This window comes from Pogoniulus pusillus, chromosome 26 (genome assembly GCF_015220805.1).
Source record: "Pogoniulus pusillus isolate bPogPus1 chromosome 26, bPogPus1.pri, whole genome shotgun sequence".
NCBI classification, from domain to species: Eukaryota; Metazoa; Chordata; class Aves; order Piciformes; family Lybiidae; genus Pogoniulus; species Pogoniulus pusillus.
In genome coordinates, this window is record NC_087289.1 from 16,034,835 (window position 1) to 16,062,085 (window position 27,251).

At 37.2% G+C, this 27,251-nt stretch overlaps 1 protein-coding gene across 5 annotated transcripts in view; it reads left to right on the top strand.

Moving 5' to 3' along the window:
* Nucleotides 1–27,251, top strand: part of WDR33 (WD repeat domain 33) — a 77,137-nt gene that overhangs the window by 10,398 nt on the left and 39,488 nt on the right. For 4 of the 5 annotated variants that reach the window (XM_064165255.1, XM_064165258.1, XM_064165254.1 and 1 more), the window contains 6 exons: nt 6,079–6,303; nt 8,048–8,116; nt 8,518–8,622; nt 9,268–9,363; nt 9,821–9,972; nt 11,752–11,849. In XM_064165255.1, coding sequence (XP_064021325.1) covers nt 6,100–6,303; nt 8,048–8,116; nt 8,518–8,622; nt 9,268–9,363; nt 9,821–9,972; nt 11,752–11,849 — 724 coding nt within the window. In that variant the 5' untranslated portion in view covers nt 6,079–6,099. Of the gene's footprint in view, nt 1–6,078; nt 6,304–8,047; nt 8,117–8,517; nt 8,623–9,267; nt 9,364–9,820; nt 9,973–11,751; nt 11,850–23,363; nt 23,893–27,251 lie in introns of those variants that run through there. The other variant, XM_064165256.1, reaches the window with a different exon arrangement.

Sequence of the window (27,251 nt, forward strand, 5' to 3'; positions counted from 1 at the left end):
TGGTCAAATTAATATATACATCACTAGATCTGCAAAGTGGTGTTATTTTTCCTTCATAATGTTTCTTGTGTTTTCAGAGTGGAATTATGTATTATAAAGGAAACTTATGAGCAAGCTTTTCTCACCTTTATAGAGCAGAAGCCAAGTCACCTCTTTGGTAACTCATTGTATCTTCAGAAAAATGTGCATGCTTACTGCTGCTAGTGTTGATTTTGCAGTGTTTTTAGTAATGTGAGTGACAATTCCAGATCATAAGCACTTCTTCACTATAGAAACACTATTTTAAAACTAGACTTTTCCTCAGGTTAGTTTTAGAAGAATAATTTTGGAAATAATTGATTTAGATGGTTGAAAATATTTGGAGGACCATTTACTTACAATTATATGCTTTGCAAAAGTGAAGAATCCTTTTTCATCTGTGGCCCCCTACTTAGCAGTTTTATGCTTTCAAGAAAGGCCTGAAGATGTGACAGTCCACCAGTCTTTTCCAGCCGTTATCCAAGATGACTGTCTCTCTTCCTGTGTAAGAGAGAAACAATGTGTGTACATGCATGGGATTTTTTGTTTCTGGGATGTGTTGGGGTTTTTTTTTGTCTAAAACATGGAAATAAAATTGCTAGAGATGGCAAAAATAGAGCATTTATGTCTGGAAGTAGATGTCCACTTAATTCTTTTGCACTGGGAAGAGATCTGATTCCCAGGTAAAGATTGATGAAATGATGAGCACAAGGAAGAACTTTACTGAAAATAGTGTGAATGCTTTGGGAAAGGGGGCAAGCTGTGGAAGGCCCCACTGCAGGCTTCCAGAGCAGAGATGCACATTGTTCCAGAGGATGAAAGAAAGCAGAATTTTTTTAGCTATTGATGTTGATACTCTTTAAAGAAAGCAATAACATGAAATAGGAAATTGTTTGATTTAATTGCTGATTGTTCTTTTTTTCCCATCTCAGAACTGGTGTGTTTATTCAGATGTGCTTACAGACTTCTTAATACACCAATTAAAAATGCAGAGGTGTATTTTTTCAAAGATTACTCTTTACAAGAGGATTTCTGGACTTGTAGAGCTCAATTTCCTTCTAGTAACATTTCTCTCTATACCTTGCAGATGTAAAGCTGCTTTTCTCATCAAAGACATTGTTTGCTACTCATGTATTTAACAATACACTTGTTATGTTAACTTTGCATTGTGGTGTTTTTGCCTTATATTTGTGCATCAGAAAGCTGAGGTGGTTCTTTTCTAATAGTGTTTTGGTTTGGGTTTTTTTAATTTTGTTTTGTTTTCCCCTCTGAAACCATGTTTTGAACTCTGTGTGCTATTGCAATGCAAATAATTTTTACTAGCAGTCACTGTTTCAGTTGACATGTAATAGCCTACAACTGCCTTGGCTGTCTGATACACATTTAAAGAAGTAATATATAGAAACATTCAGGAAATGTTAGCATTTGTTTTCCTGTGCTGCTTCAGTCATTTTTGGGAAGTGTCTTTTAAAACCCAGTGTGTTTTGTTCTGTGGGCAGTATAGGATGTGCACAGCAAGTGGCTGCTTGCTGCACTCTCCAGGAGAATAGCCTTCTAGTCTACTGTTTGGAAATGTATGTTTTTTTTGACTTATCAGATTGTTGCTTATGGTACTGCACCCAAGCTGCTTTCCTTTCAGTGAAAAGTAATTATTAATTAGGCAAATACATTTCAGTTTCTAGTGATTTCATTAATGATGATCTTTTGTTTTTTGAGTGAACCTAATACTTTAAAAAATATTATATGTAAACTAGGCTTTTTAGTATTGAACTATCTGTAAGAAATGACCAATTTAATATAAGCCATAGCTCTTTCTCTAATATTTACCTGATTTCACTAGTGTAGATTGATGCTTTGGTGTGTTTGTTTTGGTTTGAGTACCATAACTTGTTTTAATTTGATAGAATGAAGTTATCTCTAAAGTGCATGATTGTGGGCAGCAAAGCCCAAATCTGACAGTTTTTTGCAACTTTTGAGATTAATTTTGGTATTAAGGAAGTCATACTCAAATATGGTAATAAGGTAGCAATGTTACTAAATGAAATGCTGCTAGTGTCTTTGTGGCCTTGAGTACATGAACTAAGTGGTAACTCTTTTCTGTTGCAGACTAATACCATATGTGATTTTTCTTTTAAAAAGCAACCAAACTTCACAAATACATCTGTGTTGGGACACCGTGCTGTCCTGAGTATAAGGTCATTCTTTTTTTCATTTGTAACTGCTCTGTTGATATGTCCCTCTGATTACTCAATAGTCTTGGTTAAGCTGCCATATTTCTGGCACTGTTAAAAACAAATACAAGTCTTGCTCCATTTCAGCTGTTTGTTGATAGTTAAGGTCCAAGATGTCCTATCACTCTTCCTTGTTACAAGCTCCCTGAGTTCTTTTTTATTCAGTTCTCTCAACTAAATTATTTTTAATTTCTCCTCTTTTTAGCCTGTCTCTACTTGTTAGGTTTCTTTCTCCTCCTTGACTGACCTTGCCTCCTCAGTGTTCTTTCTTCTGTGTTTACTCCCACTCTTGCTGTTTCCTCTAAATTGTCATGGGGGTTTTTAATCTACCTGATCCTAATCCTGACTTCAGTTTCATGTCAGATATGTCTTAATTTATTCTCCAATTTGACTGCATTTTCCAGACTTTCTTTTGTCACTTTAGCTGAAAAGTAAGCCCAGCTGCTTACCGTCCAGTGTTTCAGGGTAGCGCTTTTTCTGCTCAGTAAATTTGTTATAGGTTCTTCGTATTTACTCTCCAAATGTGTGAAAGCTCATCAACTTTGAAGAAGTATTTGTAGAGAAAGGGGAAACTTGATAGCTCTCTGTAAAGTCAGGTTTTGTTGTAAATTTTTAAAGATACATGAAAGAATGGAATACAAAGATTTAATTCACAGTTCAAAGTGTGGTAGTAGTGTAATGAGCTAGAAGGAAATAGCAGTTGATTGGTAACACTGCTATCGAGAAACAATAAAATGAAAGCTGATCTATCCTTGGGAAGACCTTGGTATATTCCAATTCTGTATATCAAAGAAAAAGTGGAGTTTTAGGGCATAGGATATTAGATATTACTATTCGAGGTGATACATTTTCCTCCATTACTTGTTTGCATGTTTCGGCTCAAGCTTCCAGTATGACAGGAGCTTTAGCTATAGATGCACTGAATTCAATCACTTCTACAGCTGATACAAGAGATAGAAAGGAGAGCACTGGTTTCTCTCAAAGACAAAGTGGGCTAGTGATTACTTAAGTGTTAAATGCATATATTTGTCTGACTGAGGTAAAGGTCTTTGGAAATAAATGCTCCAGTTTCTTCTGCTAATTCAGTTTGTGCCAAACCGCCTCCATTTCTGAAGTGATTTTGTTTGAAAACTTTGCTTTGTATGAGGATGTTATGTAGGGAAAAGCACGACTGAGGCATTTTTAGAAGAAACATATTTTTGATCAGCTGGGTAAACAAATATTTTTGCATCCTTTGTAGCTATAGGTAGGAGGAGGCTTTTTGTGAGGGAGGCAGTGACAGCAAGTTCAAGAGAAAATTTAGAACAGAAGCAGAACATAAACCTTTTATATTCCTCAGGATTTGTCATAGTATTGTAGTTGTGATGTCACATTTTGTCTGGTCATAATCGTGGTCTTTGAAGGGTTTGGAGGCATGAAGAGATGTAATTAATGTGTTTATGTCCCTTTGTAAACAATGATGAACTTGATTGCACCTTAAAGGAATGCTAATCCCAGCTAGATGCTATTTGCCCCATAGTTTTAGGCGTGTCTGATCTGAATTGGTACATGTTGTGGCTAATGCTTTATTTAATTGTGCTATTAATTGGAAAAAGATACCATGAGGTGTGTTTGTTTTCCTAAACCATGTAAATAAATTATTAATTGGTTGTTTTGGAACATTTAGGTCCTTTTTTTTCCTGGCAAATGTATGGTCTAAGTGTTATTTTGAAGCTTAAGCATATATCTGCCTGCATTCTTGGTTCTCGAAGTTTATTTTTTCAATTGCCTGTGAGACTACAGATATGTAGCTTTAAAAGAAAATACCTTTTTCCCTCTGCTTAAAAGCACTGGTTGGTGTAGGAGTGTATATCTAGAGCTGAGGCAGATTGGCACTGGAAATTTTATCTAGGTGGTGAGGTTTTCTTTTCCTGACTACTGAATGAGCTCTAAAACTACATTAGTGGACTTGCATGTTTAATACTGGTTTGTTTTTCTTATTTGAAGAAGTTGGTTTCCCTTTTCTGCTGTAAAGACTCTATAGCCCTTTTAATTTTACCTTTGAGATTTAACACCTATAACTTCATGCACTACAGTTAGCTAACCTCTGACCAAGACGTAAGGGAATCTGAGATGGTGTTGGGGTACTTGACATAGTTTTTTACACCTTTTTCTTCTTTCAGAAGAGCTTAACGTTGTAGTGATTATGTTGTTACTGTGGTGTTAGGATATGACCGTATTTATAGGTAGACATAGTGTTTTATTAGACCTCCTAGTATTTGGCAACTTTCAAGCAAGTGAGCCTTTCAGCCACAAGATGAAAGTTTGTTTATTGGAAAGCTGTTTGCTATTTCCAGTTACAGAAGTTGGTCTAATTAAAGTTGCTGTTTTGGCCAAAGTCATACATTTCCCCATCTCATTTAAGGAAACTGTTTGGACTTGTCCAGTTGTATTGGTTTGAGATGGTTTTCTTCCCATTGCACATTGGTGTTGTTCATGTAGCGAATGGTCTGATGTCTTAGATGATTTGTTCTATGGCAGGGCTGGCCTGGGAAGGAGTGCCTTAACCTAAAAGTGGTTTGTGAGGCCTATGGATATTAATCCCTGCTCTGTGCCAATAAACTGGTATTTTAAAGGCAACTTGCTCCTTGTTGTGAAAAACCTTTTAAAAACAGTCCATATGCCTTACTTCTAAACCTTCTTTTACGTCTATGCTTTCTTTGCGTTTTTTTTAACAGTAAGATGTTACTTTTCAATGATTGGGATTCAGCAAAGCAAGATAAAATTTTAAGACTGGCAGTTGGAACAACTTTCCAACACTTTCAAATTGAGGATGTAAATGTTTTAATACATACATGAATTTTCAAACAGATTATTTCATTTTTTAAAAATTGCCAATTTGATTTCCTTTTATTAAATCCACTTAGACTCAAATGCTTTAGCCTTCATGAAAAGAGATCTTTTTGATGAGAACACCAGTTTATTTTGGTTTAGTTTTCTTAAGTTACTAATTCAGGGCGGGGGAGTACAGTTTTAAAATGAAGTTAGAGCTTTCACTGGTTCAGAGTGTGTCACTGTTTAGTCAGAAGTTAGTATATACTTCAGTTATGGGTATTGTTTCCATCTGTGAAGACATTGCTTTTATCTTGTCATTAAGGATCAATTGGATTTTAGCCTAATTTTCCTCCCTCAGGAAAAAAATGGAATATTTGACATATTTTCTCCATTTTACTTTTTTTTTTTTTTTACCAATCTCGATGGATTTTGTTGGAAGGAAATTATGTTTGGTTACTTTTATCAAACCTTGATAAGTATGTGATCCATTTATTTTATGATGATGATGTTGTAAGTATACCTACAAGTAGAATGTTCTGTGTCTTTTATTTACTCTTAAATTATGCTGAGGGAATGAAATTTTATTTTCAGGTCTTAGAGTAAGGTTTTGAGGCAGCCTTGTAACTAATCTGTTGTTTGTAACTAACATTGTATCTCCCAGTGCATGTTGAGTCTGAAGGTCTTAACCATATCTTGCATTTGGTTACGTTGTTCATACTGAGGATGTTACTTTCCTGTACGGTTTTTGTTTAAAGATGGTAATGTGGGCTTTATAGTGATCTGTTTCTTACAAAATCCCTCTTGATAGGGAACAAAGTACTTCACCCTGTTATTGTCAGTGTTATGTGACACAGGGAAAGACGGGTAATTGTTCAGAGGAACCTGCAAATAATTCTTCCTGGTAAAGAGTGCTTTTTGAAGGTGATATTCATCCTTGTAAACTTAAATTAGTGCTGATAATGCTATGGGGGGATTGTCATTATTATACAATAACCTGGCGTTTTACTTTTTGCAGCGTCTCAGAAACAGAGTAGCCATGGCCACAGAAATCGGCTCTCCGCCTCGATTTTTCCATATGCCGAGGTTCCAGCACCAGGCGCCTCGGCAGTTGTTCTACAAAAGACCTGATTTTGCACAGCAGCAAGCAATGCAACAGCTCACTTTTGATGGAAAGCGGATGAGAAAAGCTGTGAACCGAAAGACCATAGACTACAATCCTTCTGTAATTAAATACTTGGAGGTTAGTTTAATTTTCTGTTTTACTTTGGATCCAGAACTTCCTAACTTCCTAAAAGTCGTCGTCTTCATGTCCACAGGGAAGTCAGGAAGTCTGCTTTTTCAGATTAAGTGACAAATGCTTATGAATTGGTGGTAGTACCAATACAAAGGGCTTTGTTCCTTAGTACTGAAACTGCATATGTGCACAGCTGATGTAGTTTGTGTAAACACCACTGTCTACATTCTGTCTTGGAATTCCAAATTAGAGAGTAATTGAGTGTCTTGTATGATGTTCTGACTTTTCAGTGAACATAAGAACAATGACATTAGTTACAAGGATTTTTTTTTGTTTGAAATAGAATTTTCCTGAAATGGGAAATAAACCATTTCCACTCCTCCAAAACCAGAGCACGATAAACGATATTTCTTATGATTTTCTAAATAGCACTACAGCTTGCACTGTGGTTTCTGAAATTCCCTTTCTGTACAGTTGTTAGGTACAGAACAACTACAAATGCTGTTTAGGAAGTGCTTCTTTAAAAATGCTTATTTAGCTTTCCTGATGGTGAGGTGCTATTAATTTCTTCAGAAATACGATCTTTTGAAGGAGATTTACTGTAGAAGTGCTGGATATTAGCTCATAAGAATTAGAATCAAGTCTGTAAATACAGAAATTGTTGGAATCTCAACAGTGACATTGAACTGAAATGAATTCTATCCACTGTGGCCAGTGTGCTATTATAACTTGTATATGTTAAAAATTGGAAGGTTTTTATAAGAACAATTTATCATCTAAGATTTAAACACCAACAGTCAAAAACATTTGCTTTTAGGTGTGACCCTCAAAAGGTTCTATTAGTAGTAGAATGATTCTTTTATGGTTTTTTTTTAATTAGGACCTTCTTTATCTTGGTAGAAATAAGCACCATCAGACTTCTATTTGAGTTTTTGGATCTGGTTAATGAGGATGCACTTGAATTCCATTTTAGTGCTGGGTTCAGTGCAAATTTAATTTGATGTTGTTCCGTTAAAAGAAGTGAGGAAAAGTAGTTTGGGTATAATTTGCTCCTGGTTTAAGGAATTACAGCAAACTGTAGTATTGCATGCTGGAAATGCATTATCTAGAATCTGAGCGTGTGTTTCTGGTGCCTACACAGATTGGTGAAGTTTACAGCATAAAGCTGAAATAATAATTTTATGCTTAATTCGTGGTTTTCTGTGACAGTTCACACAATTTAACCAATTGAAGGCATTTTTATCCTTTGATCTATTAAGTTGTATGTATTTAAATGCATTTATTAGCTTTGTGCTTCAGCCACTGAGGGTTCTTTTCTAGCTCAGGTCACTCTGTGAGAATTCATTTAGAGTTCAACACAGCTCCTAGTGGTGCAGGTGTTTAACCTGAGTATAAACCTTTTGAAGTGATTGAACTTGCTTCATATAGAGTACCTGTTAGCCTGGGAAGCAAAGTGCCAGTCATCTGTTATAATTATTTGGCTTATTACATGGAACTGCTTCTTTTGTATTGTTAAGCTGCAGTTTTAAATGAGCTGATGTAGTCTGGTGAAATGAAGACTTCAAACATTCTTGAATCTTTTGCTTGTTCTGTACAAATTCCACTGGTTTCCTGAGACCAGAGTCTTTAAATTTAATATCTTTGGAGTACTTTCAAATTTGCCAAGATATCTGTCAACCTGTTCCTCATTTTCTGTTGTTTAACAATGAAAAGTAGTGATACCAATTTGGAGTTTTTTTCGTCTTTTCAGAATAGAGTGTGGCAGAGAGACCAGCGAGATATGCGAGCAATCCAGCCTGATGCAGGATATTACAATGATGTAAGTAGAACCTGATGAGGTTTGTGGATAAAATTAGTCCAGAAAATGGGAAGATTTATGCCTGTCAGCTGAGATTGTATTTGTCTCTAAGAGGCCTTAAAGATGTGGAATGTCTGCGCTCTGCATTCTTGTTTTGTTGGAATCTGTCTGTGAAGAGAACCTGAAATTGGATAGGCTTGGATTTTTTGTGTGTAAGAACTTTTAATAATGCACTGAAGTTGCAAAGCTGCTGGCTGTATGAGGTGGCTAATCTTGAGACTTCTGAACACTCCTACCAACTTCTGATAATATTGCTGCAAATGAAAAACTTGCTTTTCCAGAAATAGTTGTTCAGAATTTGTGTTTCTTGCAGTTTCTGGTTAGAGATATCATTATTAAATCTTTTCTTTTTTCTATCATAGTTGGTCCCTCCTATAGGAATGCTAAACAACCCCATGAATGCTGTAACAACAAAATTTGTTCGGACATCTACTAATAAAGTAAAATGCCCAGTGTTTGTTGTCAGGGTGAGTATAGTCTTGGATTTACTTAGTGGTATTGTCTTTAAATTAGAATGATTTTCTGAACTGAAGAAACAATATAACAGTTAAAGCATTTGCAAATAAAACTAGCATGTAGTGTATAATTACTTCTTCTGTCTAGTCTCTCTGTGGAGGATTTTAGTAAATGAAATGATAAGGTCCAGGTACAAAGTAATTGCAGAATCACAGAATAGTTGGGGTTGGAAGGGCCCTTTAAAGGTCTAGTCCAACTTCAGTCTGAAGTGCACTTCCAATTGGGAGGACTAATGTATCTTGACCCAGAGGAAAAAAAGGTGTTTTGGTCTCTGGTGTTTGACTTTTGTGGTAGCTTTTAAGAACTTCTCTGTGATGTCAGCACTATTACTCACTATGGATATTGCTAGAAGTGCACTGGTGCCAGTAAGCTGGTGGTTCTCTACAAATGGATTTTTTGTTGCTTATAGAATGGGCTTTGTCCTGTTAAAGTCAAAAGCCCTTTGGCACAATCCTGCATGTTCATCTTACATCCTCTAAAAAGTCATGTAGTAAATTCCAGTTTTGCAGATTCTCTGGAAGAACCTTTTGATGTATTTGGAGGTTTGTGAGGAAATATTTAAATGTTGCATTTGCAGTTAAATTTTTCTCTTGCAGTGGACTCCTGAGGGGAGACGCTTGGTCACTGGTGCATCTAGTGGAGAATTCACTTTGTGGAATGGACTGACTTTCAATTTTGAAACAATATTGCAGGTAAATTAATCTGCTGTGTATTTCCATGAGGTTTTGAAGCATCTTTTAGGTAAACATCTTCTCTTTCAGTTATGTTTGTGGTTTAAGTGCTGTAATGGAAGCGTTGGACATCTTTTATTTTTCTCTGACCCCATGTCAGACTGTGGCTATGGGTAGTTAATGCTTCTCATTCCATCCCAACATGTTGTACTGGTCGTTCTCAAGAACATACTATGTTTGTAATAATAAAGAAGTATTTTGGACTGGAAAAAAAAATCTTCATTTATTGTTCAGAAGACCATTGTATACAAAATAAGGGAATTGTTTCTCCACGATAACAGCTTCAGTCTAACTAGGTCATCATTGTGGTCATTTCCTTGTCACAGCTGTTATGTAGGCACTTTACTAACTTCTGTGTTTCTGTGGGTCAGATAGTATTGGAATTTGTTTGCTAGAAGTTTTGTTTCTGAATTTGCAGGCTCACGACAGCCCTGTAAGGGCTATGACTTGGTCACACAATGATATGTGGATGCTGACAGCAGACCACGGGGGATATGTGAAATACTGGCAGTCCAACATGAACAACGTCAAGATGTTCCAGGCACATAAGGAGGCGATTAGAGAGGCCAGGTTTATACACAATATACCATTTTCTGTAGTACCTATTGCCGTGATTAGACTGTTCTCTAAGTGTATTCTGGGTGCAGAAATGCATGGGTTCTGTCAGATTCTGGGAAACTTACTGCACCACATAAACACAGTATTTCCTTTTGTTTCCACATTCTCACAGTTTTGCTGGCACCTTTCTGAATTAGTATTGTCCCAGTATCCGCCTCTGCAATATGTTAGAGATGTATTTGTCTGCCGCATTTTGCACTGGTATTCCTTTTATTTTTATATGGTGACGATGTGTATCAGTTATTCCTTTTTATACGCACTGTGTAAGACAACAATTTCATTCCAAATAAAGAATTCAGTCTTTAATAATCTTAACTGAATAAAATATAAAGCCTTCAGAAATAAAACACCTGCATAGTTCTCACAAAATAATAAAACACTAAATAAAGTGAAGAACTGCTTGGCTCGGTGAAGCCAAGGCTTCCAGTAATACTAAATACCCACGCAGACTGCCACATACAGAAGTCTAATGTTAATACTGAATGGGTTCTTCAAGCTTGAAACTGTAAGCGAGCCATTGAAAAAGAAGACTGTAGGATATTCTCTTGGGTTCACTGTTGATGCCTCAGTTGTGCAAATGTCTATTCATATATTAAAAACATGGAATCTAAAGAGATAATATCAGTAAGATGTAAATGAAGGGTGTTTCTAAAGTAAACCTGCACGTAATTTTTAGTGAGCTATGAAAATGATTTTAAAGTAAGCCTGAAGGGAAGCTGCAGATCCAAAATGAAGCTAAAGCAGTGTTTGTTCGGGTTCAGGTGCTGGCCCTTGGTGATAAAGGTTCACTGCCACAAACCCACTATTCCATTGAAGTCACCATTTTTCTTTGATAGCGTGCAGCATTTTCTGCCAGACTTTGGTTATAAGGTGCTTACATTGGATTTAGTTACTGTCTGACTCTCATGGCCTTACACTGTATTTCTCTACTATTTTAAGCCCTTTCCTGATCATTAAGATCTGGGATTTCATGAGGGCTCCCTCGTGGTCTTTCACTGCACCAGAAAGGAAGCGAGTGCCTGTCAGTTGCTATAGATGTTCTGGCCCTAATCACATGGCTAAATAACTCCTTGCTTTTCCAGTGACTTTCATCAAGTGACACTGTCTGCTCAGTATGGAAGCTTCTTCTGTGCTTGTAGGATTCTTTTAATGGTGTTGATGGGGTGTTGTAAGAGGGAGTTATCCCAAATTACTTTTACAATAAGTGGTACACTTGTTTTATATATAAATGTTTATCAACAGTTAATCCAACTAGCATTTTCCCCTTGACCAGGTCTCCCTTATTTTTACTTCTGTGCTGCAAAGCACCTGTGGCTGAAGAGTTTTTTCCTAAGAACAGTCCTCCTGTGCTCCTACACAGTGTCACTTTCTTATGGTATTACCAAACGTGAAAATTGTAGGTGGCAGTTACCAAATCTTACTGGTGTTTGCTTCTCATCCTGCAGAGAAAGCACTGCTGTATGCAGTCGTAGGTAGGAAGGTGCTAGGAATGAATACTGTGTATTTTTCCTCGTTTGGCAGGGGACTGCAATGCAATAGTAACCCTATGCTAAATTCGTGTCTGGTGATGAAGTGTCATTTGGCAGGCGCTGTATTCACTTAGAACTCCCTATGTTCAAATGCATCCTTCGGTGTATAACACTTTACAGTATAATTTTGCCCTGTCTGAGAAGCATAGATAATCTGTTAAATGCTGACTTCTTTCCCCTGCTGTGTGTCTTCATGTAACAGTTTCTCACCCACGGATAATAAATTTGCTACATGCTCTGACGACGGCACTGTTAGAATCTGGGACTTTCTACGTTGCCATGAGGAGAGAATACTTCGAGGTATGTGTACCAAAAGTACTGATTGGGGTATTTCAAGAGGGGGAAAAACCATTTTTTTAACTAGGTGTTCGCAATACAGGAGTATCAGCTTGTCTACATTTTTGTATTACGTCCTTGACCTAAATCCTCCAAACAAAAACTTGTTTGGCTGCTGCTCTAGGTGCCTTTATAATATTCAGGTAGGCTGCAGTTCACAATGACCTTACTCTGTTTACTTAAAGTCTGTGTAAGCTCTAAATAATGGAGGTGGATAGAAGAAATTTTTTTTCTCGCTCCACATGCTCACAGAAACAACAGTTTCTGGGTCAGAAATACATTTATCTTCTCCAAAATTTAATCTTTATGACTAATTTTACTGGAGAACACTCATCTTCATGCAGAGAGTTCCATTCTTTTCATGGGAGTGCCTTCAATTCTTATTTTCTTCAGAGGCAAGGTAGTTACTGTTTCTCAGTCCTTAGGAGGTAGGCATCGGTTAGGAAGGGAAAACAATTTTGATCATGTCGTGCATGGCACATGCAAATAATCCTAGCTTTGTTCCAGTAATTTTCTGCCCAGCATCTGCATGGGCCTCCTTCTGGTGCCTTTCCAGGCTTTCTCCTTCTGTTCTTCTAGTCTTATTGAGCAATGGCAGTACCTTCTGACAACTATTTTTTCCTTCCAAAAGATCTGGAATGTATATAATTTAATAAGAGAATATATTAAAAAATGTGATGAGAGTGAGGGTTTTAGGCATGCAGATAAACTGCAGTAGAAGCATGGAATTTGTTTCAGGTGTGTGAGCATGTTCAATGCTTTCCTAAACTGAGGATTTTTCATTTTAAAAATCATACTTTCAGCTTGGACCTACATTATCTGCTTTACAGAGTAGAATTCTTCCTTCTTCTCTTAGCTCTTAAGTTCTCTTCCGGATTTAGTAATGCATTACTTTTAAACATCACTACTTTGAAAATACGTTGAGCTCCAGAGTTCTTGCAATGGTGGCATTCTAGCAGAATCTGTGCGTGGATGTTGTGGAAGGTGTGATCTTTTCAGGAGGTGGCAAGCAAATTTCTAGGCTATATCATTTACATTTTTTACCCTGAAAGGACCCAGACAGATTCAGGACTGTTTTACTTTGCAGTAAACACATTCTGTAACCTTCCTCCAGGTTTGTACTAACTGCTCACTTAAATAGTGTAGAGGAAATTTGGGTTGTCTCCACAAAGAGTTGTAAAGATAATAAAAAACCTTTCTTCTCTTCTTCATTCTTCTAATATTTGACATAAAGTAGGAGTTAAGCATTTAATTGAGATCATAGAAAACAGAACTTGCATTTCCTTTTGTTACCTTGCATATTTGAACATTATGACTGTATCTCAAACAGAACTATACTTTTAATTTCTTTTGGTTTGTACACCTCAATATACAACTTTTCACTTTCAAAATAGCTCTGTGAAGAGTATCTTTGCTTCTGGTGCTGTGATACACCCATAATACCCTCCATCTTTTATGCAAGTTGAAAATATTTGAGAACTTTACATAAAATTGAGCAAGGCAGATTAAGGTGAAACAAAAACAAAAAAAACCAACACCACCACCAAACAAAAGTCCCCCATAGCAAAACAAGTAATGCAAAAACCCCCAAGTGTTGGTAGTGGGGGAATGTTTCAGCAAAACATGCAAGTTTTACATGGTTTTGGTCTCTAGAACTGTTCAATGTTAACAGAAGACATACTTGCAAGAGCTGCACGGCCAACACATCAGTAGCTTTTCTGGGAGATGGTACAAGCTTTAGTTTTGTTGTTTGAAATTAGAGTTTGTGGCTTTAGGAGAGTGGTCTGCAGGTTTTTGCTTCTCACGTGCATTCTGCTTTTGCATATTTAGGAATGTGGCCTATAATGCTTTGCTTAGTACAGCCTTCAAATTCTGTAAGTACTCATGCCCACACCATTACAAATCTGGTGATCTGTAAAGTAAAATTCTGGTAGCACTCACTGAAGACATATTTGATTATACACAAAGCATTTACATCAAATACTGTGCTAAGGAATGTTCCATTTCCTACTTTCACAAGCCATGCTTCAGCTGTTGTGGTTAGGATTGCTGTTGTAAAGTTGAAGGGATTGTACAATGTAGTTCAGATACAGAGCCTCACTTAGTGTATTAAGGTATTCTTCAGGTTGTGACAGTGAACTATAAAATACTAATGAGAATACAAATTTATAGTCAGTTGTATTCATTAAAAAAAGATGATCACTCACAGATGATAAGATATCATTATTCCTACTGATTTTTGTGTAACAAGGAACAATCCTTAAAGAAATAGTTGAGGACTTCAATGCTAAGGATTGATTTTAAAGCAGTTTTGTAAAACTCATTAAAGGTACCCAAATAAGCTTTTCTGATACAGAAAGAACAAAATCCTACAGAGTTGTTAGAGATACTTTTGTTTTCACTTGAAATATTATATAAAATATAAATTTATTTCTGGTATTTGACAAAATAGTTCACTTGACTTTAAAACTAGTCCAAAGGAAGAATTCTAGTCTCACTGCCCAAAGAAGGTTGGAAAAGCAGATTAGAAGTGGTAAACTGCATAAACTTGTGCATGAGGTTTTGTTGAAGTTCTTCCAGCTGTCTATTGTAGGTTATTTTTTTGGTAGTTAAATCCATGAATACATGGGCTGCATGAGAAATGCACACAAGTGCATCCCAACTTCTTTTAATTTGGCAAAACGAAAATAAACAGAACACCCTGTTTTGTTCATAGTACATAATGCCTGAAGTTCTAGACTATTTTTTTAATGTCATCAGGTTCAGAGTCACTTTGCTGCCCAGCTTTTCACTAATTTATCTTGCTTGGCTGCTGTTTCTGCCATCATGGCTTTCCAGGCATTAGCAGGTGGAGTTAGGGTGTTTTGTTAGAAGTATGTACAGATTTATCAGGCTCAGGTTTAATAGCATAAAATAGTAAACAGGATTAAAGATCTTCCATTTGTTGGTGAACCATTTTTAGGTAACTACCTTCAAGTAAATTATCTTGGAAAAACTTGAAGGTATGAGAAATCACATTGTTGTAGAATCATAGAATCAGCCAGGTTGGAAGAGACCTCCAAGATCATCCAGTCTGACCTAGCACCCAGCCCTAACCAGTCAACTAGGCCATGGCACTAAGTGCCTCATCCAGTCTTTCCTTGAACACCTCCAGGGATGGTGACTCCACCATCTCCCTGGGTTACTTGCTTTTTTCTGCAGAGCCCAATTACCATCTGCCTTGTCTCTTGAAATAAAGGTGCTGTACTCCTAATTCTGCACCAATAGGTTTTGCCTGTGTTACTTCCTGTAACATTACCATCTGGGTGATACTAACAAGTATAACTAACAAGTATAGTTTGGTGCACTTACTAGAATACGCTAGTAGGAGTTGAGCTGTTGTTAAAAATGATTTTGGTAATATAACAAGACATGGAAAGCAATCTGTAGTGTAGCTATATGTTGTGTTTTGATGTCAGTTACTTTGGCATTTCCAATTGTGGCATCTACAGCAAAACACTATCAGGTCTTCATTCAGACCAGTTGTGATATTAAAGCCAGGACTCATGTAAACAGTTCCCATTTCTGTATGAACATACACACTAATGACTTTTTGTAATGCTAATGATGTCCAGTGGGAAATACATATGCAGTAAAAGCTTGATGTCCCTTTATTGACAAATTAATGTTACTGATGATTAGACTGATGGCAGTGAACCTCTAACAGTTTTGTTTGTTCTGATGTGTGCCTGAGAACATTTTGGGTGGATCATTAATAAACACAATTTCTTAGCTATTCACAGCATGAAATCATGGCTTAGGAGGCTCCGAACACGTCTGTGTTAGTACCACTGTTCGTCCTTTCTCAGTCACACATACACAAAACACAGCAGAAATCTGTGCTTGGGAGGACTGCAAGGATTATATAGCTCATGTAGATGAGTTCTGTGTCTCTAGGATTTCAAAGACTGCCTGTCTTAAATAGGTCTTCTGGGGAAGGTGACTCTACCCATCTCTCTGAAGGATAGTAGTTCAGGATTTGATAAGATTTTGTATAAGATATTTTATAGATTTATTTTTTCACTGCAAATAGAGTAATACACTAAATGATCTCCCAGCCAAAAGATTTTTCTTATCCTAACATCAACAGTTAAAAGCAATCATGATTCTTTTACATTCTGCCTGGATTTAAAACATGCTGTTTAGCAAATGTAATTTCATACTAGCATGTTACTGTTTTGCCTCTTGTTAAATAGTATTTTTCTCTCCCTTCAGGCATAATGCCAGTGCAATCACACAGTATAACATACACATCAAATACAATATAGTGTGTATGTCAAACCTTTTGACATCCAGTTCCATGGTCAAAGAGCAAATACTGTACTTAAATTTAGAGATGTGGTTAAAAAGAACTTAATAACCAGAACTAATCAAGGCTACGGGTCCAGTTGGATCCTTCACTTTAGTTAAAGACTAGTGACTAGTTAGTCACTAGTTCTCAGCCTCTGAAGCAGTAGCTTCTGAAACTTTTCCCTGGAATGTAATTGAACTATACATTGGATAATTTAAAAGGTAGAAATTCCTAATGTTGCTGTTTCTATCTTTTTTTCCCTTATGAGGTTGGTTGGGTTTTTTCCTCTTCCTTTTCTCAGCAGGCAGAGCAAACCGAGCAGGTTTTACAAACGTGTCTTGCTACAAGAGTGAGCATTAAAAGGATTTTTCCTTAGAACAAAAGCCCAAGATGAGATGAGACCTGACTGATATTGGCACCAACTCTGTCAATCTAGAGAAGGAAAGTCTTTGAATTTTTGAGCTGTTTTGAACTGATAATGCTGAATCAGTTAAAAATTCTTTGTTAGTGGGTTTTAGTGGACCAGCTTATGTTACAAGTGTCTGATCTTCATAGATCTTCACTGCCATATCAAAATTTGGGATGGGGACGTGTATATGTTGCAGCTAAGCCTTTTGAGGTACAGTTGGGCTCTGAATGGTTGTGAGTCAAACATTTTAGACACAAGACCTCATGGAACTCACTAGGATTTTAATGGTGAATTTGTGAGGGTTTTATTCACAAGCAGTGCAGATCACTTGCACCATCAGTGGTGCGAGAGCCCTTTTGTACTGTGTGTTGCACCAACAACTACTACATTGCTACTACATTGAGGTCGCAGGCATAAAGGATTCTCTATACAGTCTCAATCACTTTTTCTTGTCATTAGGAAACCTCTCTGGTGCCTTTGTGAGGTTAAGAGAGTATCATATACAAATCATATACTTCATAAATGGAAGTTAATACAGAAAAATAATTTTTCTAGCATCTTTCTCTATACTTTTTCTGGAGTAAGGACTTGGGAGTGTGAATACAGATACAGCTTTGTGAGTGTAGAGCTAGCCTCAGTTACTGCTGTTTGTTAGGGTGGTGGGTATGTTGTATTTTAGATGGGAATAGTTCAGTCTCCACTTTTTTGAGGCTGCTTTTTGTGTATGTCATCTAGCAACTCAGTTCTATTCTTGGTAATTATTTCCAAGGCTTCCTTTGTTAAAATGTCCAGTTCTATTTGTGTTAAATATAAAACTCCACATGGGAATTAAGAAATTTCTGCCTAGTTGGTCAGCATTCACACAGCAGTGAACTTTGTCTTCAAGACCTGTTCATCTGTGAGAAAGAAAAAAAATTAAGTGGATTACTGTGATACTAATGAAACAAATTCCAGATCACAAAGGCATTTAAATACTGATGCTGATATGATACCAGCTTTGCTTTCTCAGCTTATGTAACTACTAGAAATTATGGAGGTTGTGTGCATTGAAGCTGGTGTCTTCCTGGTATCTACTCAGCAGTATTTGTCATATCAAAGGTTCTCAGAGGCAAAGAAATCACCTAGAGTTAGTCTTCTGCAAATTGTGTTAGCAACTCATTTCTGGTAAAATTGTATGCAGAGAAGTGCTTGCAAGTGGACACTTAGTAATTTTGTGTGGACTTTTTTATCTGATGTACCATCACACTAGAGTGTAACCACAGAAATAGGTGGTTTCAGAATAGATGGTAGAAGCCTTCAAAAAACAACTCCACAGTGCTGTGGTGAAAACAGTCCATGTTAGTCCTTAGAACATTTACTTGCCAACTTCTTTACTCCACTTTTCTTTCATGTATAAATTACATGGGCTACTTTTTTCTTTCCATATCCTGTAGTTACTGTCCTAAAAGATTCTGTGCTAGGTAGGCATAGACTTCACAAAGCATTTGGCATTTTCTTTTGCATCATTTCAACTCTTCATGCTCAAATTATTTCCTTTTACATGTAGCTCTCAGTGATATTTTGGATTTAGTAATGAGAGGACTTGCATCACATTTTTGTCATGGGAAAATAACACTGTAGTTTTCATATGTAAGTTTATACATTAATGTGGAGAGCCAGGCATCAGGAGACAGGAAGATAGCTTGAAGATTTCTTTTTCTGATCTGTCCCTTACCTATGTAGCCCTGTGTTCTAATGAAAAATCTGGTCTGGCCCATCACATGCCTTTGTAGAGAAGCAGAGTCAAAACACAGCCCAGGGAACGTGGAGCTGGATTGTATAATAGACCAGGAGAAAAGGGATAAATTAAGAATCTTGCAAAAGGTTGAATAGAAGATACTTGGAATTAAGAGGTGTAGCAAATGGGAGGAAAGTGTGGAGTCTGTATGAATATGAAACCAAACTTAATAAAGCAACAGCTAGTGCGAGGATTGAGAAAAAGTACTGGCATTGTGAGCAAGGAGGTGAGCATGAGGTGGTGGAAACAAGTTACCCTTCTGACATTGTGGAGATAAATCAGGGAAAACCTCAGCTGCCAGAGCAGCCAGAGAAGAGGCTGGGTTTGTTTGGATGAGTAACACACTGACACAAGCAGACAGTATATAGTGTATATGTACAGGGACACTTGCTGTGTCAGATGTATAATGAGAGTACCCACATGCATACACTTCTTCCCTCCTCAGTCTCTCCTGTATTTTATGTTCTGTCATGACTTTTAGAGAGTCAAGTTGCTGAGTTTGAGTAGAGTTACGAACACCTTTTGTACACATTTGGAAGATGGGTATGGAATGCTACTTTAATGAGTGAATGGAGCCATCCTTCCTCCTTCAACTAGGAGAAAACTGTCTCTACCAGTTGATTAAATCCCTTATGTTTTTTTGATAGTCCTTAAGAAGTTATGTAGATCTCCTCTCCAAATTTCATTGATTTAGCAGCTTTAAAACAAATCTCTTAACAGTTGCTAGCAAAGGACTGCTTTAGTTGAGAGTATTATAGATGCACTTATGTGCTGAATGCTTCTGCAAAAAAGCTGTTGATTAAATTAAGCACGCAAACATTTATTAGCAAATCAGCAATTTGTTTTCAAAGTACAGTGCCAGAACTTTCCAACTGATTACTCATTTTACAGAGAAAATGCAAATTGTCATTCAATTTTGCTGCTTACAGACAAAGGCTTCTTCTTAAAACCAAAACACTTTTCAAAGGAAGACATCCTGTTTTTTCTGCTGAAAGTATACATGTGTATGGCAGGTAAATTAGCTGTGTCAGAAGTTCTTAAAAAGTCATTTGATAGAGGAAAGGATTTCTGCAGATTTTGTGGTTTTTTTTTCATTACGAGAGATTGGGCTGTTGGATGTCTTAGCTTTAAAGAAGTACAGCTATAACAATCACAAGTAGAGCTTGAGGAGAAAGCTACAACTTCTTGAAATATTCCTTCAAATGAAATATTTGAAATTTATTGCTTCAGTATAATTCCCTGACGTAGACAAGGCAAGGGCAGCGAGTATCTCTGAGGACAGAAAGTTTAACTGGTCTTGACCCTTCATAGAAATGGTGTGAACTTTGCTGCTCACCATAACAAGCTTATAAAGAGATTTTTGTTATGACTATTTAAATATGAGACTGGAAGCTTAGTAACAGAACTGGGATAGGGAGGATGTTTCTCAGTCCCCAAGTCCTCAAAGTAAACTTAACATTTCCATTTAAAAAGACTGAGAAATGTGTTCTCTTGACTGCTTAGAACTGGGAGAAAGCAAACCCAGCTTTGATGTATATTTTCTACCATATGTGCAGTAGCTTTTTTCTTTGCCTTTTCATTTAGAGTGACAGAGCATGAAAATAATTCAGATGTTATATTAAAATCTTCATCACCTTAAACCTTTCTTTAAAGAGTTACAACACTGGATAAATTAACTGTTATTAATTATAATAAATTAACCTGATAAATTAAGCTTAACTGTAGCTATTCTAGTACTGAAAGAGTTGGATGAATTGATGAAAAACTGTAGCCCAGGATCCAGTCTATTATTACTACTATTATGTTAAGGAAAATAAAGGCTAAATATTTATACAATACTTTCACATCTGAGCTCCTCTTTATAGCTCATTTCTTTCTCTCTTCTCCAAGATGGTCATCTTCTACTTTCCTTTTCTCTGTGTTAAGAAAGGAGTAGCTCTGCTAAGTATTCCCTGTCCTCAGATTGAAAATTTGCATAGCAAAACTTAGAACAATCTTACTTGCTTAACACAAGGCCGACCTAATTCTTATTGAGAACTAGTTTTTCATCAAAGCCTGAGGTTCTTCCTGGCTTTATGAATAACAAACATAAGGATTAAAAAATCCTTGAGTATCTTCTTTCAATTTAATGAAGAGCTGATTTCCCCCTTCATAGCTTTCCATGGGAGAAAGGGGAAAAACTTATCCTGAGCTGGAGCATAGACTTTCAGATGAAAGTACAACATTTTCCTCTGAAAAGAGAATTTTCATGAGTCTTACATTTGGAGAATCATAGCACCAATTGATGTTTAAATGGTATTCACAGGTAAGTAACTCCTCTCTTAAATGCAAGTCTCATGGGAATCCCCAGAAGTTTCAGTTCAAACTCATTTGATGTTCCAGGTATGTTACCATTAGAACAATGAATATTATGGTAAAGTTCAAGTTCTGCAAAAGAAAACAGTTTATCTTCTCTGGTGGAAAGCACATTTGAAATGCCATTTTTACTGGTGAGATGGAAAATCTTATTTTCAGGTGTGTGTGGGTTTTTAACTGTTCTCTTGCTAGTGTAGTAGAAGAGTGTGAGATTTGTTTAATTTTAGATACTGCACACTCTCTCTCCTTGGATATTTGAAAAATAAAACTGGTCTCCCTTAGTAGTTTTTAGCAGGAGACTGAACAGGAGACTTCTGAGGTTCCTTCCAATCTGACATATCCTGTGATACTGAATTCCTCAGTTTTGTCTAAAGGGGGAACAAAGGAGCAAAAATCATTTGTAGTACCCTTCAATTGTCTACCAGCATGTATGACCTAAGGAACTGACCTTCAAAAGACTATTAAATAAACCCCACTTTTTAGTTAATGATTCTTCCAGCTTTTAACATCCTTGAGGAAATACACACTCTCTCTTAAGACTGAGAACACTTCTTAGTGGTTAGTAGATTTTTTTTTCATATGTAACAAATATTTGGTCATTTCATAGTGACTAATATTTTACTCAATCATTACTGGCTTTTAACTCCCATAAGCAATGAAATCTTGTTTTAAGGTGGAAGACCTAATAGCATGCTGTCAGCCTCTTCAGAGCTCCTTGTAACACAGTAACAGGTGAAAAAGATGCCTCTACATATAGATATTCTTATACATACTGTTATAGATGCAGATTACAGTCAGCCACCCTGAGTATATACAGCTTTATAGTGGTATCCAGTGGCACACTTTATGAATTTACTACTCTGCCGCCTTTGTTCCAAAATGAGGCAGTCCTGAAAGAGATTATGCAGGTAGTGTTGTAAAGCTCTAAGGCCACATGGGCAATTGAAATAGATTGAAAGTTGTTACTTTAAAAGAAGAAAGTAATTTAGGCAACCACAGTACTTCTTAAACTGAAGCACCCTAGGTTTGTCCTTCTGCTTTATCAGTGCTCTTCTTGAAGCTACATTGCTCTAGATCACATCTCTAAGCCCTTAAAGGAGCTGTGGTGTATTTGTAAACATCAGCCTTTACTCAAGTTATGGAGATTCAAGCAAAAGCTGGTCTGCATACTTTGTTTCATTGTTTGTGTCCTTACCTATCCCAAGTCTTGCCTGACCAAAATGTATTAATGATAATTAACAGGAGACTGAACAACGTTAAATATTAAGATGACAGTTACGTTCAAGATTTAAAAAACCCTAAAGATTGTTTTGTTTGATACCTACTATTTATCAAGCACTTGAAATCCATGCTTGATTTGTTCAGGTGTTTTTGTTACAGCTGAGTTTAGAAAGGAATGATAACACTTCTAAGTGTGTAGACAAAATTCCACCTCCTGAATTGCAATGAATTAGTAGCAAGAAACAGTTACACACAGCAAATGCTACCTGGACAGCTATTAAGCACACTTGCAGCATAGCTACAATATCTCTAAACTGCTAGCAAGCTGACCCTTGCTAACTCTGCAAGTTGACTAGGTCTGCAGCTTGTTGTAGTCTGGTGTATTACTGTTTGCTGTTAGTGCCTGGTCAAGAAGAACCCTGTTTTTTCTTTGTGTTCTGCTCTTCTATCCATGCATAATTTGTAGGCAGAAGTAATGTTTTTATTTAGCCCATCTGATAACAAGAGAAGAGTTGGAATTTCTGTTTTTTAAATTCCACACCAAGGTCACAGAAACTTGCTTATTTTAGGTCAAATAATGTAGTTAACTCTTTTTCCCTACAAATCTTTCTTTATTCTTCAGTCAATTATGAAGGAATTATGAATCAGTTATGAGGAAGATGCCTCCTCTTAGTAAGTCTGGATGGAAATGTTGGCAGTGAAGTCTGTGTTGTGCACAATGCTTGAACTTGCATTAGTTTCTGTAGACCTCTGTCATAAGATGTAACATCTTCAGTCAATTTCTTCTATCCTCAAACAGCAGTGAGTCTTTGTTACTTCCCTAGCAGGAACTCCACCTACTTAAAATTAATGTATACATATATTGGCAGTACATCCACTCTCCAAAATCTTGACTAGTTTTCTACAACTTAGGAGTATTGATAATGTTGATTGCCATTGATCACCATTCTCCTTTTGGAAGTCCCTATTCTCCAGAATCTTGGAAATAAGCATATGGTATTAAACCCAGGAATGTAAAATGCTAAATTCACTCAGATGATTCTTTTATTAAGTGTAATTGATTTGTATTCTGCAGTTGTGTTTCAGAGATCTTTGGGCAAAGGTAGGTTGTCATTTTCACACGCTTGCCAGCTTATCAGGAATACCCTTTGCTTCCAAAAGAATGGAGGGGGAAAAAAAGATCATTCATATCACCTACATAAGCATGTTAGAGCTGTCATTTCTATAGTATGTATTGCATTTGACAGTTTCAAGCAGAGCTTTTATTAAAAGTGCAATCAGAAATTGTAATGCTACTATTAAACTTCAGAATTTCTGCATTCATGCTGTAACACAACTGGTGGCAGCCCTAAGTAGCAGGTGTGATCCTGCTGGCCATTTTTGTAGGGAGAAAACTGCTGCTTCCTGTCTGGAAAAACTCATCCTGCTTGCTCAAAGGCTTTATCACATGCTGCGTGCTTCTCTCCTGCTTTACCATTTTCTCCTTCCTGCATCACAGAACTCTTCAAGGATTATTCAGTCTTTTCTCCCTAAGAGCACTTGCTCTGTATGTCTCAGTCCACAGTTTCACCTTGAGGAAGATGTCTATTCTTAGTAAATCTGGATGGAAATGCTGGCAATTAAGCCTGTGTTGTGCACAGTGCTTGAACTTGAATTAGTTTCTGCAGAACTCTGTCATAAGATGTAACATGTAGCAAGCTATAGTTTACTGACATTCAAAGAAGATACTAAGTACAAAATAATTTGCTAGAATCATAGAATCAACCAGGTTGGAAGAGACCTCCAGTATCATCCAGTCCAACCTAGCACCCAGCCCTAGCCAGTCAACCAGACCATGGCACTAAATGTCTCATCCAGGCTTTTCTTTGACACCTCCAGGGATGGTGACTCCCCCACCTCCCTGGGCAGCCCATTCCAATGCCAATCACTCTCTCTGGCAACAACTTCCTCCTAACATCCAGCCTATACTTTCCCCAGCACAACTTGAGACTGTGTCCCCTTGTTCTATTGCTGGTTGCCTGGGAGAAGAGACCAACCCCCACCTGGCTACAATGTCCCTTCAGGTAGTTGTAGACAGGAATGAGGTCTTCCCTGACCCTCCAGGCTAGACACCCCTAATTCTGTCAGCCTCTCCTCATAGGGTTTGTGTTCTAGAAGTTACTTTTAACCCATTGTACAATGTTTTATTAACTAAAGTTCTGTTCCAAAAGAATGCTGGTATTTGAGTAAGCTGTTTAACTCTTTGGCAAGATGTTGAAGTGCAAGTCAGGAATAGACATGAGAGAAGTTTTCCTGAAAGCTACCTAGAAGCAGCAATTATCACAAGTATCTAACAAACTTGTTTCAGTAGTGGTATTTGAAATGAACAATGCAAGGAATTTTAATTACAGTTTGAGTTTTAATTTGAAGTGCTCTATTTAAAAACCTCAGGAAATGTAGCATTTACTATACACAAAGACTATCAGAATATTTATCCTGACAAGTCTACTCTATGCCACCCTTTCATGGAAAGGAGCATTCAAGCTTAGTTTATCCCAGCCCATGACTCTGATGCAGATACTGTGAATGGGATATCTCTGGTAACCATGGTGATTCAGGTAGCATATTCTGCTGGCCAAGTACTGTGCAATAGTTCTAGTTTGCAATCAGTCTGAATAAACTACCTGCAGTGAAAGGGGGTAAATTGCACTAATCTTTTAGGTAATCTATTCCTCACAGGACAGAGTTTATCTTTGTTCATGCAATAGCAGAAAAGACTTCATAAAAGTGCATGAGAGGTAGGTAAATTAGGCTTTTCTTTAAAAACTACACTAACTGTTGTGAAACTTCACTTGTTCTGTGCTAGCAGGAATAATGGGAGCAAAGCAGCAAAGCTATTTTGCCATAGAATGTATCTGTCATGCCTCTTCCATCTCACCGTAGATACCGTGTAAAACAGCTTAAAGCCCCTAGTATTTCCTGTGGAGGAAGCATTGATGCAAAGGCACATTGATGTGCAGTCTAGAGGAGATCAGGATACTGCTGATGCTTAGTGCCCAGTCTCCAGTAGGTGAAGAATCTGGGATTCTTAAAGCCAGGTGTTTGTCACCTTGCTGCTCCAGTGTAGTGCTTATGTTGCAGCTGATCACGCTCACAACACATAGGCGCTCATAAAACTGCATCTTGTGGCAGCGCATGATTCACAGGTGAGATTAGTCTAATGAAGGTGTATGCTGTGTACCAAAGCACTAACTGTATTTTCACTTGCACTGAAAATAAACTGTTGACATGGGATTATACCTGTTAAAGCTTCCTCTTTTTTTTTTTTTTTTGAAGTTAAAAATGCACTTTGCACTCCAATGCAGGGTTGCTATATTAACCAGAGGTTAAAACCCAGACCGTACATTTGGCAGAAGTGGTACCTTGCATTGTTTTGCCAACAAGTACACTTTTACCAGTTTGCTTGCTGGGTTACTTCAGTAGCAGTGGCATGCTCTTATGTAGGCTTTTCTGATACAGAAACAATGCTGTCTTTCAGTCTTTTCAGTTTGGGGTTTTCTTGTGTGTGTGTCTCTCTTAGTATTTGGACAGAACTATGAATGGAGGTTTATTTGTGCAAGTGGTGACTTTTATACCTCCCCCACAGTCACTGACTCAATTTCTTAGCAATTTTACAGAAGGTTTTTCTAAAGTTCAGCTTCCTGAAGATACGTAATGTAGTTTTCCATCCCTCTGCTTAACACAGTGCAGACAGCATTGTAAAATGTGTTCTGATTGAGGAGCACAGATCAACTCCAGGGTCAGGATAGCAACGTTTTACTACTGACAACTCTTCCCTTTGCTGTCTGTGCCTTAACCCACTTGCTTTGTTCTTCCTATTACTTTTGTCAATGTAGCCATTTTCCCAAAAGCACTGCTTTTGAGCCACTCTCTCCTCTATGAACTTTCATATATGAACCCAGTTCATTGTTATTATCTGGACTGGTTTGTGCGTTTCTGAGACTGCATTTCTTTTGGTGCATGTGTAAGAGTTAAAACTTTTAAAAGCTGCTCCAGAAAGCACTGAGAGAAATCTAAAGATTGTTAGGAAAGAGCTTTTTTTTTTCTGAGGCACATCTGCCTGTTAGCCAGTTCTTGTCTTTTTAATTTTATTTTAAATTGCTTAGCTGACATTTTCTTTTTTGGTGGTTTGAACCCACATTGTTTATACAGCTCCAGAAGTTCATGGGATGGAATTTTAGCAGGTTTCTGCCGTGCTGTTTTCATATATCAAATGTTCCAAACCTCAGAAAAAGATAAGTCCCATCAGTAACTTTTATTTCCAGGACAGTAATAATTAAAATCTCAGATATTAATACTGCTGCTCTTGCCCTAATCTTGTAACAAAGATGTCTGAGCTAAAATACTTCAGGCAATATCATTGAAGTTTCTTTTTTTCAGCATTGCTGAAGAGATGGTCTGGGTTGCTTGGGGTTTTTTTTACTGTGTATGTATTTATGATTAGATGGACATTTCTCTGTATTAATTCTTTTGTCCATGTCTCTTGGCTTTTAGTGTATTTCCTATTCTCTTTTTTTCCCTGAGAGGGCAAAGTTTTTTGCTAACAAAGGCTCTGCCTGTCTTTTAGTTGGGAAATGGTGAATTTGGAAAATTGGCATTTTGAAATCATAGCCAATGTTTCTGCTGCCAATGTGGAGCATTATGTGATAACATCCATCAGGTTTTTGCTCCAGGTATAGATGTGTCATTTCAAAGGAACGCTTTTCTGCTTCTAGGAAGAACATTTTCCTGTTCTAATCAACGCTTTCTTCCATGAAACTTCAGCATAATGAGACCATAACACTGCAGTCACAATTGCAGTAGGCAGGATATTTTCCTGCAAGCCTCTTCAGCATTACTTGATGCTTCTTTTGGAAATTTGTAATGTGCTCCTGAGTGCATATACCACGAGATTAAACACAAATGCAGTCATAGACTGCACCACAGAGGGAAACACCACACTTAAACGTTCCTACAATATTCCCACCTTGTCTGATTTGTTTATTCCTTTCAAGTCAGCGGTGAAAAAATTCAGCTGGTCATTTCAGGAAGGGTTCAAAGAGGTATTCAGTCTGTCCATAATATGTAGAGGAATCAGTTTAATTCTTGTGTCCTTTCTTTTGATCTTGAAAGAACAGTCCTAATGTGCGTTGTCATGGGAAACCTGATTCATACCTTTTACCTTTCCTTTTTTTTCCCATGAAGAAGAAACTGTGTTTTGTTTACCCTGCACTTGAAATCAAATGCCACTCATTC